Here is a 14,119-nt window from a genome sequence, read left to right as displayed (position 1 = left end):
TGGGCTCTTCAGCCGAACCAGCCGTGGCGGAGCTCCCCAAGTGACTGGACGAGGCACGGTCCGATGGAAAGACGTGCCGGGGAGGTGGATGAGGGGTGTCCTGTCGCGGACGCTCGGACAGACGGCGATCGGTCCGGATAGCCAGTGCAATTAGCTCATCGAGAGTTTCAGGCAGATCCACAGACACCAATTGATCTTGTATGACGTCACTCAGACCCCGGAAGAAGACGTCTTGGAGCGCCACGGGATTCCATTCACTTTTGGCAGCCAGAATTCGAAAGTCGATGGCGTAATCGGCCACACGATGATTTCCTTGCCTTAACCTCATCAAAGCACGAGCTGCTTCGCGGCCAGGAGAGGCGTGCTGAAAAACCTGCTGCAGGGAGTTGGTGAATGCCGAGAGGGAGTAGCAAGATGGCGCATTGCGGCCCCACTCGGCTGTTGCCCATGTAGCCACCCGACCGGAAAGGTGAGATATCATGAACGCGATCTTAGCTCGATCAGACGGAAACATTGATGCCATCAGTTCAAAGTGCAGCTCGCACTGAGTGATAAAAGGTCGAACATCCCCGGACTCTCCGGAAAAAACGCTCAGGTCAAGAGAGTTGGGTACATACCGCAGTTGTGGGAATGGTGTCCGGTGGGTCAGTCGATGGTCCCGGAGGTGGCGTCGTAGAGGCAACCGTACCGGTTGGAACCTGATGTTTTAGTATGTTCAGGAGTTGCTCCATCTGTGAGCTCACAGAGGCCATGAAAGTGTCTTGTCGTTTGGCTAACTCACTGACTCCAGAGCTCAGGGCGGCTAGCTGGTCCTCTTGCTGCGCAAGCCGCCGGTTGTGCTGAACAGCTTCAGGGTCCACGTCTGCTGCGTCCATCGTTGGCCTGATTGTTCTATCAGGATCTACTGGGAAAGCAGGTTGGACACAATTGCAGGATGCAGATGAACAGCTCTGTACAATTGAGGCATTTAGATTCGTAAGCAGATGTCGGTACACAAAGAGGCAGTCCAAAAAGAGCAACAGTAACACAATCATCAGGCAAGTACGAGGTCCAAATACACAGGCAAGCAGTCAAAAACACAATGAGGCAGTCACGCAAGAAACACAAGGAACAGAGCTAGAAAGAGGCACAGGGCACAACAATCAGGCGAGTAACGCAGGCACACAGTGCGGTATATATAGCCTCAGGTGATGAACAAATAATCAGGAACAGGTGTGAGAACCTTCCAGAGACAGGGCGTGTCCAGCACAGAGGGAAACGCTCCCCATGCTGAACCAAGAAAAGAAGGGGAGCAAGAGAAAGCAGGACAGGGAAAACACAAGCAGACAAACAGTGCCAAAGAGAGGATACAAAAGCAACAAGCCAACCCACACACAAAGTCCAAATCCTGACAGAACCTCTCCCTCAAGGGCCGGCCCCCGACGGCCCAGGAGCAGCAGGATGAGCAGCATGAAAAGCACGGACAAGACCTGGGTCCAAGACAAAACGGGAGGGAACCCAGGACCGCTCCTCAGGGCCATAGCCCTCCCAATCCACCAAATACTGAATCCCGCGACCCCAGCGACGGGAAGCAAGAAGGCGCCGCACCGAAAAGACAGGACCCCCACCCAGAGTTTGATAATCCTTTCCTTTGTTTCAATTGACATCTCTCATGTTGGAGCCATGATTCCTGTCAGTCCACTTGGTGCAACAGCTCTCCAAGGTGTGATCACTCCTTTTTAGATGCAGACTAACGAGCAGATCTGATTTGATGCAGGTGTTAGTTTTGGGGATGAAAATTTACAGGGTGATTCCATAATTTATTCCTCAAAATTGAGTGAGTCCATATTTTTTTCCCTCTGTTTGGTCTAAAAAAGTAACCGTTACTGACTGCCACAATTATTTTTCCTGATTTCTTATAGTGTTTCTTAAAGCCAGAAAGTTGCCATTTGAAATGACTTTAGTTTTGTGTCATGTCTGTGAACTGATTTTTTTCTACAAAATTAAACAACTGAATGAACATCCTCCGAGGCTGGTGATTCCATAATTATTGCCAGGGGTTGTAGATTGAATTTTGTCTCTTATTTGTTTTTGTCTATAAGCACATGCAATATCAATATCAGTGCTCAGATGACAGTAGCTTCTAGGAAAGGTGCAAGTTGCAATAAACTGTGATGCCAAGCGCTAAGGAAACATGCTATCCAGTCACAGCAGATGAAACTTTTTTTTACTACTGAGCAAACATCATTGTTAGACTTTTTTAGGTTCAGTGATTCCACGGCGTATAGATGTTATGGCGTCAGTGACCCCATGGCCTTGGCGGAGGTTTGCACTCTCTGAGTGCTTCTAGTTTTCAATATGATTGGAGCATCTTAACTTTGACCCCTGTGAAATTCTTCAATTGACCCCTACCTGGCTGTCAATTGAAAATTCAAATGGCCAATTGTTTTGTTTTGTTTTTTTGTTTTTTCAAAAGAGTAATGTCTAAGAAGTATTTGTCCCGAATTTGTTGCTTCTATCACCATTTGCAGGATTGTTTCAGCTATCTGCTGCAGTAATTGGAAATAAGTGTTTTTATGCTTTAATGTGCTATACTTGTTTTTATTTGTACCTGTATTTTTTACTGGTATGTATTCTACCAATTAAATCCCAATCCCAGGCAAAGTGAACTCATTATGTCAGTGTATGCAAAAAAATAAATGTCAAAGGTTAACTGCTTCAAAAGTTAGAGAACAGAAAAATGGAAGTAGATTATTACTTTCTCTGCTAAAGCAGTCAGCAATAGTTATCTGTTGACATTCAACATTTTAATGCACTTATGGAGCATGTTTTTGGAAATAGAGCACCTGTCTGGGTTGTTATTCCCAGGATTCATCTTTTAAATTGCTGTCTGTGTTTTATGACAGATCATATTGAGAGTTTGGGAACCAGAAACACAGGTTTTGAAAGCAAGACATTTTAAAATAAGAAGTTCTCCACAGCTTCGGGTGTAAAACAACTGAACATGTGACACTTTTGCAGTATAATTAAGACATCATAATACCTATATGTTTCTTTCCTTTTTTTCTAGAATACCAGAGTACTGTTTAACATCCGTGTGGTGGGAGGATCAGCTTTCTACAGCTACCTGTCTCCTCAGGACCCGCGGCCGCTCTACCACCCAGCTGTCGACAGGTGAGGTCACTCAGAATGCATCACGTAAATTCTGGCAGTGCACTGTCGTCCTTCAAGCCATCAGCTGAGCCCCCGAGCCGCAGACAGTCAGTACTGAAATTCATACTGGACACTAATCATGTGCGGTGAGTACGGCCTCTATGATCTGACAGGGTCTCACCCACTGGCACTGGTGTCCTGGATTGATTTTCCTTCCATCACACCTGCTCCCATCTGATCTCCTTTCTTATTATCGTGCATACTGTGTTGGGAAAGTGTAGTGACACGGACCCACAACAGGGGGCGCAAATGAACGGTCAATAGATGAGCCAAAATATAACAATTTAATGTTGTGAATGTGCACAACGAACATACAGACAATCTCAGAATATCACAACAGTCAATACACAAAGGTGACGTGTGGGCAGGCTCGAGGATAGAAGACGTCTGTCCTGAGAAGAGCCGGAACCACACGATTTCCGCCGCCCCAGAACCTGGTGAATACTGGAGCCGCCAAGTCCCGAATTCCCAGGTGATCACCGTCCCCGACTGTCGGATCTGGTACTGCTGGCGAAGAACAAAGACAGTCAAGTGTGGGTGTGTGTACACCCAGTAACAACAACGGTGGGAATGCCACCTCCACCTCTCACTCAGCGCGTTGCAGCGGTCTCAGCTGAAAAGGAGCGCCGTCTTGCACAGCCTCCTCAAAAACGACCGGTTCTCCTGCAAACACTCACAATAAACAGATTTACAAAAGGCTGAGGATATTACCTCCAATGAAGTATGATATCTCGGCAACGAGGTGGAGATGACGTCTGGTCTTTATGGAGTGAGATGATGTTGAGTAGATGGGTGACAGCTGTCAAGAGGTTATGAGCAACAGCTGTCACCCCCGGCTGTGTCCATGGCGGCAGCGCCCTCTCGTGCCTGAAGCCCGCACTTCAGGCAGAGCGCCCACTGGTGGTGGGCCAGCAGTACCTCCTCTTCTGGCGGCCCACACACAACATACTGTAGCTGTGACATTTATTGACTTGTGCGTTATGTGTATCCCATTTTTCAGTGATAATGTGTTTATTGGTTTTGATTCCGTACAGCCTTGAGGTGTTGATTGCCTGACAAATCTGTGCTGCTGCTTTGATTCATTGGGGGAACACCCACAGTGACAGAACCTGGTATGCCAAATAAAAGTCATAAATCATTTGTGTAACAGTTTATTCTGTGTCCTTTGGCAAAAATCTGCTTCTAATGCAAAAAACAGTCTCCACAAGCATTTTTTGGAAGCCTTTCATCTATTTATAGTTTCATTTGTTGGATGTCGAACCAACTGTAACGTTTCTTGTTGACGGCACAATGGCGAGTGAATTGTGGAGTCATTGATCTCTTTTCACAAATGGCTTTTACTTGCAGAAGTGAATTAATGTTTTGGCAAAATCTTGCAGCACTTCCATTTGTGTCATTGCTTGGAAAAGTTCCCTTGCTCTTTGAATGGTGCTAATGGAGGCAAATGCTTTGGAAATCCTTTGAAATGCAAATATGTAGCGCACTGTATCCTAGAAACACATGTAATGATAGTGTTTGAACTCCAGTGAATCTGAAATATGCTCTGTACACAAGTCATTCCACATCAGACAATATAAAAATAAAAAAGGAGCAGTGGTTTATGTCAGCTTTGTTCTTTTTTATCAGTCTCTGCGGTATGCCAATGTGTCATGCCACGAAGATCACTTTGTCTCTTGTATCAGAGAGCAGATTGAAATGTGCACTTACTGTCTTCTTATATAGATCACAATGAGCCAAGAGTGGGTGAGAATAAATTCTTGTCCAAGTGATTATTAGTGGTTGGCCGATTAAAAAGCTCACAAGGCAATTAAACAAGAACTGTATGCATGCAGTTTAGAACAGAATGAACGTCACTGCCAGAGCACTGCGCAGAGCTTAGCTTCATCACAGGAGTTTCATCACAGCATGTTTTTCCTGGCTGCAGCCGGAGAACATTTCAGTCAGAGCGAGAGAAAAGTGACGAGACGCAGAAGGCGCTGGTCAGAGAATATGATGGTCTCCACTTAAACAAAACTGTTAATCAGGCAAGCAAAATGTTCTTTTGTGACTGTTTCACAATGATTAAGCTGTAAAACACAAATATACACAGCAGCAAAAGTTTTTTCCTTCATGTTAGATCTGCTATGGCAACCCCAAGTTAAAAGGGGAAAGGCAAAAAGAACTTACTTTCTGTGGCTGGCTCCACCAGTCAAGAGCATGGACGCCGGTAGAACCCGACCAATACTGATGCTGATATTATGGAGTAAAACATTTGCAATACTGATATAGATAAAGAAAATACTTTTAAACAAAATGTCTCACTGGACCAACGTTGCTTTAATTTTTAAGACATTGTAGCAGCTTATTGTGAAATTAGAAGTGAAAAACATTAATGTTGGAACACCTCCCTGTATCACTTGCATCGGTTTTGCAAATCCATGAGCAGATATAAATGGTGGATAACTACATTACCGGAGAGAAATGGTAAGACTTAAACTCTATCTGTCAACGGTCAGTATAGTTAATTTTTGCCATTCTTAATAGCATATACAATGTTTACTCTATATATAATTACATTTGCTGCAGTCTTTTTGTGAAAAAAAACACAAATAAAATTTGTTTTGAATTGGTGATGCACTGACTTGAGGACATCTGTAAACCAAAAATATTTCATGGTGTCAGACAGAAGTGTTTACATCGTCCTGATGACGGATAATGGAGCACACCAGTGACTACATTCAACAGATGGGTTGGGATTCATCCAGCCTGCCTGGGAAAAAAGATACGAAGGTTTTTTTTTTATTATTATTGGCCATCAGCCACCTTACTTTCTAAATTACGGTACTGGCATAGGCCATTGCAAAACCCATATCAGTTGATCACTCGTGCTTATTTCTGGTTTCTGTAGCGTGAAGCAGATGGGGGTCTGTGACCAGTCTGGGCGGGATGCAAGTCCATCACAGATTACTTCTCAGCTGAGGTGGGACCATGTAAAGATGAGTGGATTAGGACAATGCAGGTGAATGGTCTTGTCTAAGGACACAAACAGACGGCTTATCGTGGACAAACCTGGAATCAAACGCTGATCTTGGTAGCTCAGCTTCTATCCCACAGAGACACCTTCATCTGCTAACAATGAGTCACCATCAGGCTCCCCAAATTTTGGACTTCCTCCCTGTTGCAGTTTGCTCTGCATATGTGAACGCGTACCATTTCAAAACAATGCTGTTAGGCTAAAAACTGAATGATAACAAATGCATGGTTCCCAACCTTGTTTCCTTGGAGACTAAGAAAAGCTGAGCCCCCACCAGCCTGCACCAGTGCTTGCTCACATACACATGCGCACACACGCACACACACACACGCGTGCATGCATACCACAAAAGTACTAATCCCAATATTTCTTTGATTGTTTTTGGAAAAATTACCGTTGACACATGGTTGGTTGTCCATTCGGCTGCTCCCGTTTTGTGTTCGGGGTCGCCACAGCGGATACAACCAGATCCGCATATATCATTTTAATCCCCCCCCCCAGCTTCTCTTAGGTTCATTTAAAGAAAAACACACAGTCTACCACACATAGCACAAATCCTTTAAAGATGTGTCCGACTCATTTGTAGTACTTGGGAGCCATATCATCTGAGCGCAAAGTCGGGAGCAGTCAGTGGTGGGCACTGTTCAGCTAATCCGATAACCGAAGCTAATCAGAGCTAATGTTTTTGTCAGCGGATTAACTTTTCAGATACGTTTTAAAATCATCAGCGGACCGATTATCTTCCGAGAAATTTAGTTCCGATAACTTTCAGTCTGCTAGCATTTTTTTTTGTTTGTTTGTAAAGTGAGCAAAGATTAACGGTCAAAAGCGTTTGTAAACCCTAAAATCAAACATTTTAGTCCGTGTCATGTGTAGATCAGTGGTTTGTGGCTTATCATTAAGCGCAAGACGTGATTAGCCGGTCGACGCAGGGAGCATTGTGGGTAGTGTAGTTCGGGTTCACTTTGGATGTTACAGTGTTACCATCCGCTCGACACAAACAATACGGACTAATTTTAACATTATTTCATTTTATTTGTTTGTGGCTGATGGCTTACTCTGCCAATCAATGCATTAATGGACGTATTTTGGTTGTTTAAGCCGCAGGGTTCAAAACGTGTGAAAAAAGCAGCAGCTTTTAGTTTGTACATGACTGTGTATGTATAATACCAAGATAAACTGTGACTTCTAATATTGTGTTTTACTGCTTTTGAAAGATGATGACACTGTTTGGGGTTTTATTTTTATTCATTCATTTATTTTGTGCGTTCTTTTTGTGTTTGTGACATGATCCTTGAATTTACCCAGCAGCCCCTGCAGTTCTTACAGTGAAACTGGTTTATCAGAAGCCGACAGTGTAATCTGATGTGACCACTTCCAAATCAATACTAAAAGTTATCGGTTATCTATAATAAAGATAGCATAATAAATAATAATAAAGTTTTTTTTTAGCAGTCTATCAGTTTAGCGTCATAAAAGATAACTGTTCAGGTATCAGATTAATGGTTATCAAAGCTAACTTCTTGGTTAGCTGTGCCCACCACTGGGAGTAGAGTGCAGTGGGGTTGGATTGAACCAACATATAGTAACCACCAAGGATTTTTTTTCCATGAGCATTTTCTTTTTTGACTTAATGATCATTTTCAGTTCAGTTTCATCATTTATACAACTAGGTTGTATGCATGTATGAACCCGCTTATGTAAGGTGCATCTGAGTGCGGCGCTCTTTAAAAGCCCCAAATACATTGTGCTCAACTTTCGACCAGGTTTTTGCTGCTCTGTGGTGCAATCACATTCTGCTGCCAGGCGTTATCAGTGCACTGGCACTGTGCCATACCACTCCTAATTTTTAGACTAGCACACCCATGGGTCTGCAGATGAGCATGAGTGGACTTATGAGTTACACATAATGAATTCTGGGTGTGAAAATCACAACTGGGTTGGGTAGAAACCACAAATGATGCTTGTGTTGCACTTTGCACTCCTTTGCGTTGGGTGGAAGATACACCCTAAATATTTGGTAAAACTCTTGAATATGCATTAACGTCACTGACAAAGGAGCTTCAAACCCTTACACAATATAATGTCATGAAAGATTTTAAAAGGTGTTTTGGTTATTTGCCGTTTATAGCTCAGCTGTTGAATGATCACTTTTTAAAAAATATGAGTTTATCCTAGTCCTTTTCACGCTTCAACTTTTCACCATTTCTTCTTTCCTGCATTATGTTGTCACGCTGACTCCTAGTGTTTGAAAAGACTTGGTACAATTTCTTCATTTCTACTGTGGAAGACATCTCAGACAGACCAACAGAGCTTGATTTGTCTAAAAAAAAATAGGTTTGTGTGTAAAATGTGGTGCCTGACCTTTCAACTTTTTGTCTTTCAGAGCTCTGAAGCTGTGCGGCTCAGGAGGACCTCCACACGTGAAGCTCATCATCGAGTGGGAACACAGAATCAAAGACTGGTCAGCGTTTGAGTGGACTCCACTAGTCCTCCGGCATGCTGTATCGTTAACCCGCTATATGTGCCGTTTTCTTCTTGTGCGCTCTAACATTATCACTCTGTGTGTGGGTCACAGCCTGTTCGGTAACATTCACGAGGAAGTGGTGAAGGATGCAGAGAGCGTGAGGAATCAGCAGCAGCAGCACATCCAACAGTACAGCTGCACTTTGGATGAGTGCTTCCAGCTCTACACCAAAGAAGAACAGGTAGAGGAAGCATTCTGCTCTTATTGTTTCAAGAAGAATTTACACATTGACCCAGAAGGGCCATGTAACTGATGCACTTTAAAAAAGATTTCCTGGGGTCTGTGTCAACAGCTTAAATTGAAAAACATAAGTTGATAGCACACATCATAAAATATGTGCACAATTATAAATAAATATGCACATATTTTAATAATATAATTTATTACAAGATTAGGCATAGGTTGACAATGCTTTTCAAATAAATTGTTTGACAATAAAACTGGAATTGCTACGTGTAATTTATTCGTACTTCAATGAAGTCAGTTACTAATCTTCGTACGATTAAAGAAATGTTCATGCAAATGAACATTTCTGAGTAGAATCATTTCAACGAGCTCAGCTAACAGGCTAACCTTGGTTCGGGTGTTTGTTACATTATATGGGTGGGGGGATGGGGGATGAGTGGTTGTTCTTGTTTCAGTTTTACTTTGGTGTGGGCATTAAAACATTCTGGACCTACTGCAAGATGCCATGCATGATGCTGATCCAGAAGATGTCTTAAATTCCTGTTTTCTGTTTCTTTAGCTTTCTAAAACTTTGTACAAACCTTATAACTGTTAGAATGGCCTCAGCAGTGGGTCACCCCTCTGAGTCTGGTCTGCTTAAGGTTTCTTCCTCAGTATCATCTAAGGGAGTTTTTCCTTACCACTGTCACCTGTGTACTTGCTCTAGGGGTTGGTAAGGTTTGACCTTATTTGTGTGAAGCACCTTGAGGCAGCTTTGTTATGATTTGGCACTATATAAATGAAATAAATTAAAAATGATGGGTTGCAGCAGGGATGTCTGAGCTGGGGCAGGGCAGGTGGTTGATCAAACTTGTTGAAAAACAAGTTCAGGTCATTCACCCACTTCAGATCGCCCGCAGTGTGGGCATTGGGCTCTTTGTGACCAGCAATGGTTTTTAGGCCTCTCGAGACTCCCCTGATGTTATTCTGCTGCAGCTGATCCTCCATCTTCCTTCTGTAGCTATTCTTCCCCTCCCTGACCTTGTTTCCTGATCTTAAGCGCCAGTTTTCCTCCCTGTGGAGAGCCTTAATATCAGGATTGGTCTGGGTTGTGTTATTGGATAAACATATGTACATGATTGTTGATTGTGATGATGTCTGAAAGCAATAAATACGGTTAGCGGTATTTAAAGTATATACCACTGGCTTTGATTTCACATGAATTTCAGTCTAAGTTGTTTCCATTTCTTCAACTTGCTTGAGCTAAGTGTTGTACCACAGTACTTTCAAAGATGGTGACAATAACCGTTGTGTACCCCCAAAAATGGCAGCACTCATGGACAGTATTTACAGTCTTTTTCAAACAGTTCATTCTCTGTCTAATATGATATGGTCACTGCATTTGTGCTTTTTATCTTTTGCCCAGTGCATTCTAACCAGCGGGTATTTCTGTAAGTTGAAATAAAATGAAGAAGTTAGAGTAACTTAACCCTCTGGGGCCGACGCTGTCGTATACGACGGCTAAGGCCAAGCTTTACTAAATTATAAATAACCTTTGAATGATATGAGATAGAAACTTACTTTTTTTTGCTGAAAAGTTAACTCCACGGACTTTCGAGCCAGCCATCGGCCATCTTTGTACTCCTCATAGAAGCTGTGTGATGACGTACACAATGTGAGTGTCCAATCAGAATTGGTTCACCGTCACATGGTTTTTCAAAATCCAATCGTAGAGCAGATTCACCTCGTGAAAAGTCAGAGATCATTTTCAGGAGTGATATGTTATGAGTTGGCCCGTTTGAATAGCCCCCTGGCAGTGGTATAGTCTACATTTTTGAAATGGGTAGACTGTGTTTTTTGCCCGTCATCAACCTCGTGCATTGCATTAACATTTTTAACACCATAACAACAAATAGATCTATACTTTCCATCTGATCATTTATATTCTATATTTGCCACTATAAATGTGAGAAATGTGTCAGAATGTAAGTAAGTAATTTGCACCAATTGCAAAATACAGTATACAACAGTAAATCTAAAAGAGTGATTAAAAAATACAAACATCAAATACATTTATTTTTTGGCATCTGAAAACCTAATTTAACAAAGAAATTTAATCAGATCATAAACCAGGAATAAACAATGTTTAAATCCAGCCAAATGTATCATATGCAAGCTACTGTGCATTGTTTAACAGTAAATAAGACAACTTTAAGTCACAGTCACTCAAAAAAAAAGTGACTGTGACTCCTTGTTATTAAGAAAGAAAAGTTCTCTTAACAATAATAAGGAGCAGATTATTGCCTCCCAACTAAGTATATTGCAAGAGTTCACTTTTCCTCCCTCTATTTAGTATCGGATATGAGCCTGTACTGTCAAATTCAGCAGCTTCAAGATTCACCCTTCATATAATCCGCATGGCCCCACGTTGTTTGTGGACAGTTTAGACGCATAAACAAAAACAAAACAGAACACACCGGTCTACATGAGCATGCACTGGCTGCAGAGCCTCACGCCTCCTACCACAATCTCTGTTGAAGCTGACAGTCCATCATCAGGTCCAGATGGGGGACTGGAACCTGTAGGCTTTGTGGTCCATAAGGAAACCTACCCAGTATAAACAAGCTAGTATTAGTATACGTTAAGTTCCATTAAAACAGCAGCTAGGCTGAAGGACAGAAGCTAGCTCCCAGAAAATTCACATACAGTGAAAATATGGTAGATGCTTTAATTTGCTGAAACCTTTTCAACCCATGACAAAAACATTGTAGGCCAAATCAGTGGCACAAAAGTACAGTATGAAGACAACCAACTAACTAACTAAGACAACCATGCAACTACTGGGAGTATGCCACTTACCAATTCCAGTCATTTTAAAACTACACTATCCAACAGCCAACGGGACTCAAGCTCAAGAGACATCTGTAGATTACCGGCAAAACTCTATTATTTTTTAAAAAGCTGTTTCATTTTATATTTTAACAATAAATGAACAGATCATTAAAAATGTCCATGAATCAAAAGACAAGAAAGACAAGACAAGAAAGTCAAAAGACATTTGCACAAGTAGAAGCTCTCCACTTATTGTGCTCAAATTCATATTTTAGAAATGACGCTGTCCTGATAACAACATTAAAGGCAATTACATATTTTGTCAAAATTACAAGTTGAAATGAGCATTAAAAAAATTCATGAAGAGGTTTATGTCACAGAAATCCTACTTTACAATCACTGCAGTCATTGTTAAATTATTTCCTGTTGCATTTATAATAAACATTTGTATTTATTTACAGTGTCTGTTTTTCTGGTTGAAATGAGATATAAATAATCTACCAGACTTAAAAAAAAAATGTACAAATTTCCATGTTATTTTGTCTAAAAATAAATGTCCAAGGTTCCTTATGTTAAACAAGAAATTATCTAATCTGAAATAACAGGTGGTTTTAATTTACAGATGAAAGGTTTCTAAAGAACCATTTATTGATTTATTTAGCTATTTTAATTACAAGTGTTTTAAACAATCAGAAATTCTGAGGTAACAAACAACAACAAAAAAACATTTCCAAGGATTTTTCTTCATAAAACTGCTCCATAAATGAGCAGTCCTGTGACACGTTTGTTTTGTACAGATCAGTGGTTTATTTCTATACCGATCCATTTTGTACAGATTAGTGGTTTCTGCCATAGACATATACAACCCCTGGCAAAAATTATGGAATCACCGGCCTCGGAGGATGTTCATTCTGTTGTTTAATTTTGTAGAAAAAAAACAGATCACAGACATGACACAAAACTAAAGTCATTTCAAATGGCAACTTTCTGGCTTTAAGAAACACTATAAGAAATCAAGAAAAAAAGATTGTGGCAGTCAGTAACGGTTACTTTTTTAGACCAAGCAGAGGAATCACCCTGTAAATTTCCATCCCCAAAACTAACACCTGCATCAAATCACATCTGCTCATTGACATTGACCCTATGTCATGAAATTGACCCTATGTGTCTTTTTGCAAGGAATGTTTTCAGTTTTTGCTCTATGGCAAGATGCATTATCATCTTGAAAAAAGATTTCATCATCCCCAAACATCAGAAAAGTGTCCAAAATATCAATGTAAACTTGTGCATTTATTGATGATGTAATGACAGCCATCTCCCCAGTGCCTTTACCTGACATGCAGCCCCATATCATCAATGACTGTGGAAATTTACATGTTCTCTTCAGGCAGTCATCTTTATAAATCTCATTGGAACGGCACCAAGCAAAAGTTCCAGCATCATCACCTTGCCCAATGCAGATTCGAGATTCATCACTGAATATGACTTTCATCCAGTCATCCACAGTCCACGATTGCTTTTCCTTAGCCCATTGTAACCTTGTTTTTTTCTGTTTAGGTGTTAATGATGGCTTTCGTTTAGCTTTTCTGTATGTAAATCCCATTTCCTTTAGGCAGTTTCTTACAGTTCGGTCACAGACATTGACTCCAGTTTCCTCCCATTCATTCCTCATTTGCTTTGTTGTGCATTTTCGATTTTTGAGACATATTGCTTTAAGTTTTCTGTCTTGACGCTTTGATGTCTTCCTTGGTCTACCAGTATGTTTGCCTTTAACAACCTTCCCATGTTGTTTGTATTTGGTCCAGAGTTTAGACACAGCTGACTGTGAACAACCAACACCTTTTGCAACATTGCGTGATGATTTACCCTCTTTTAAGAGTTTGATAATCCTCTCCTTTGTTTCAATTGACATCTCTTGTGTTGGAGCCATGATTCATGTCAGTCCACTTGGTGCAACAGCTCTCCAAGGTGTGATCACTCCTTTTTAGATGCAGACTAATGAGCAGATCTGATTTGATGCAGGTGTTAGTTTTGGGGATGAAAATTTACAGGGTGATTCCATAATTTATTCCTCAGAATTGAGTGAGTCCATATTTTTTTTCCTCTGCTTGGTCTAAAAAAGTAACCGTTACTGACTGCCACAATCTTTTTTTCTTGATTTCTTATAGTGTTTCTTAAAGCCAGACAGTTGCCATTTGAAATGACTTTAGTTTTGTGTCATGTCTGTGATCTGCTTTTTTTTCTACACAATTAAACAACTGAATGAACATCCTCCGAGGCCGGTGATTCCATAATTATTGCCAGGGGTTGTATATGAATAGACCCCCGCATTGGCTGCTGTGGCGCAAGAAATGCTGCCGCCGTCTTTGAAGGGGCGTCCTACCAATTAG

General features: G+C 41.4%; 1 protein-coding gene across 1 annotated transcript in view; it reads left to right on the top strand.

Annotated features, from left to right (window-relative positions):
- Positions 1 to 14,119, top strand: part of usp43b (ubiquitin specific peptidase 43b) — a 210,548-nt gene that overhangs the window by 180,256 nt on the left and 16,173 nt on the right. The window contains exons 9-11 of the mRNA XM_034190475.1: positions 3,050 to 3,153; positions 8,592 to 8,669; positions 8,784 to 8,913. Of these exons, the coding sequence (XP_034046366.1) occupies positions 3,050 to 3,153; positions 8,592 to 8,669; positions 8,784 to 8,913 (312 nt within the window). The remainder of the gene's footprint in view (positions 1 to 3,049; positions 3,154 to 8,591; positions 8,670 to 8,783; positions 8,914 to 14,119) is intronic.

This window comes from Thalassophryne amazonica, chromosome 16 (genome assembly GCF_902500255.1).
Source record: "Thalassophryne amazonica chromosome 16, fThaAma1.1, whole genome shotgun sequence".
Classification (NCBI taxonomy): Eukaryota; Metazoa; Chordata; class Actinopteri; order Batrachoidiformes; family Batrachoididae; genus Thalassophryne; species Thalassophryne amazonica.
This window is presented reverse-complemented; position numbering and strand designations above follow the sequence as displayed.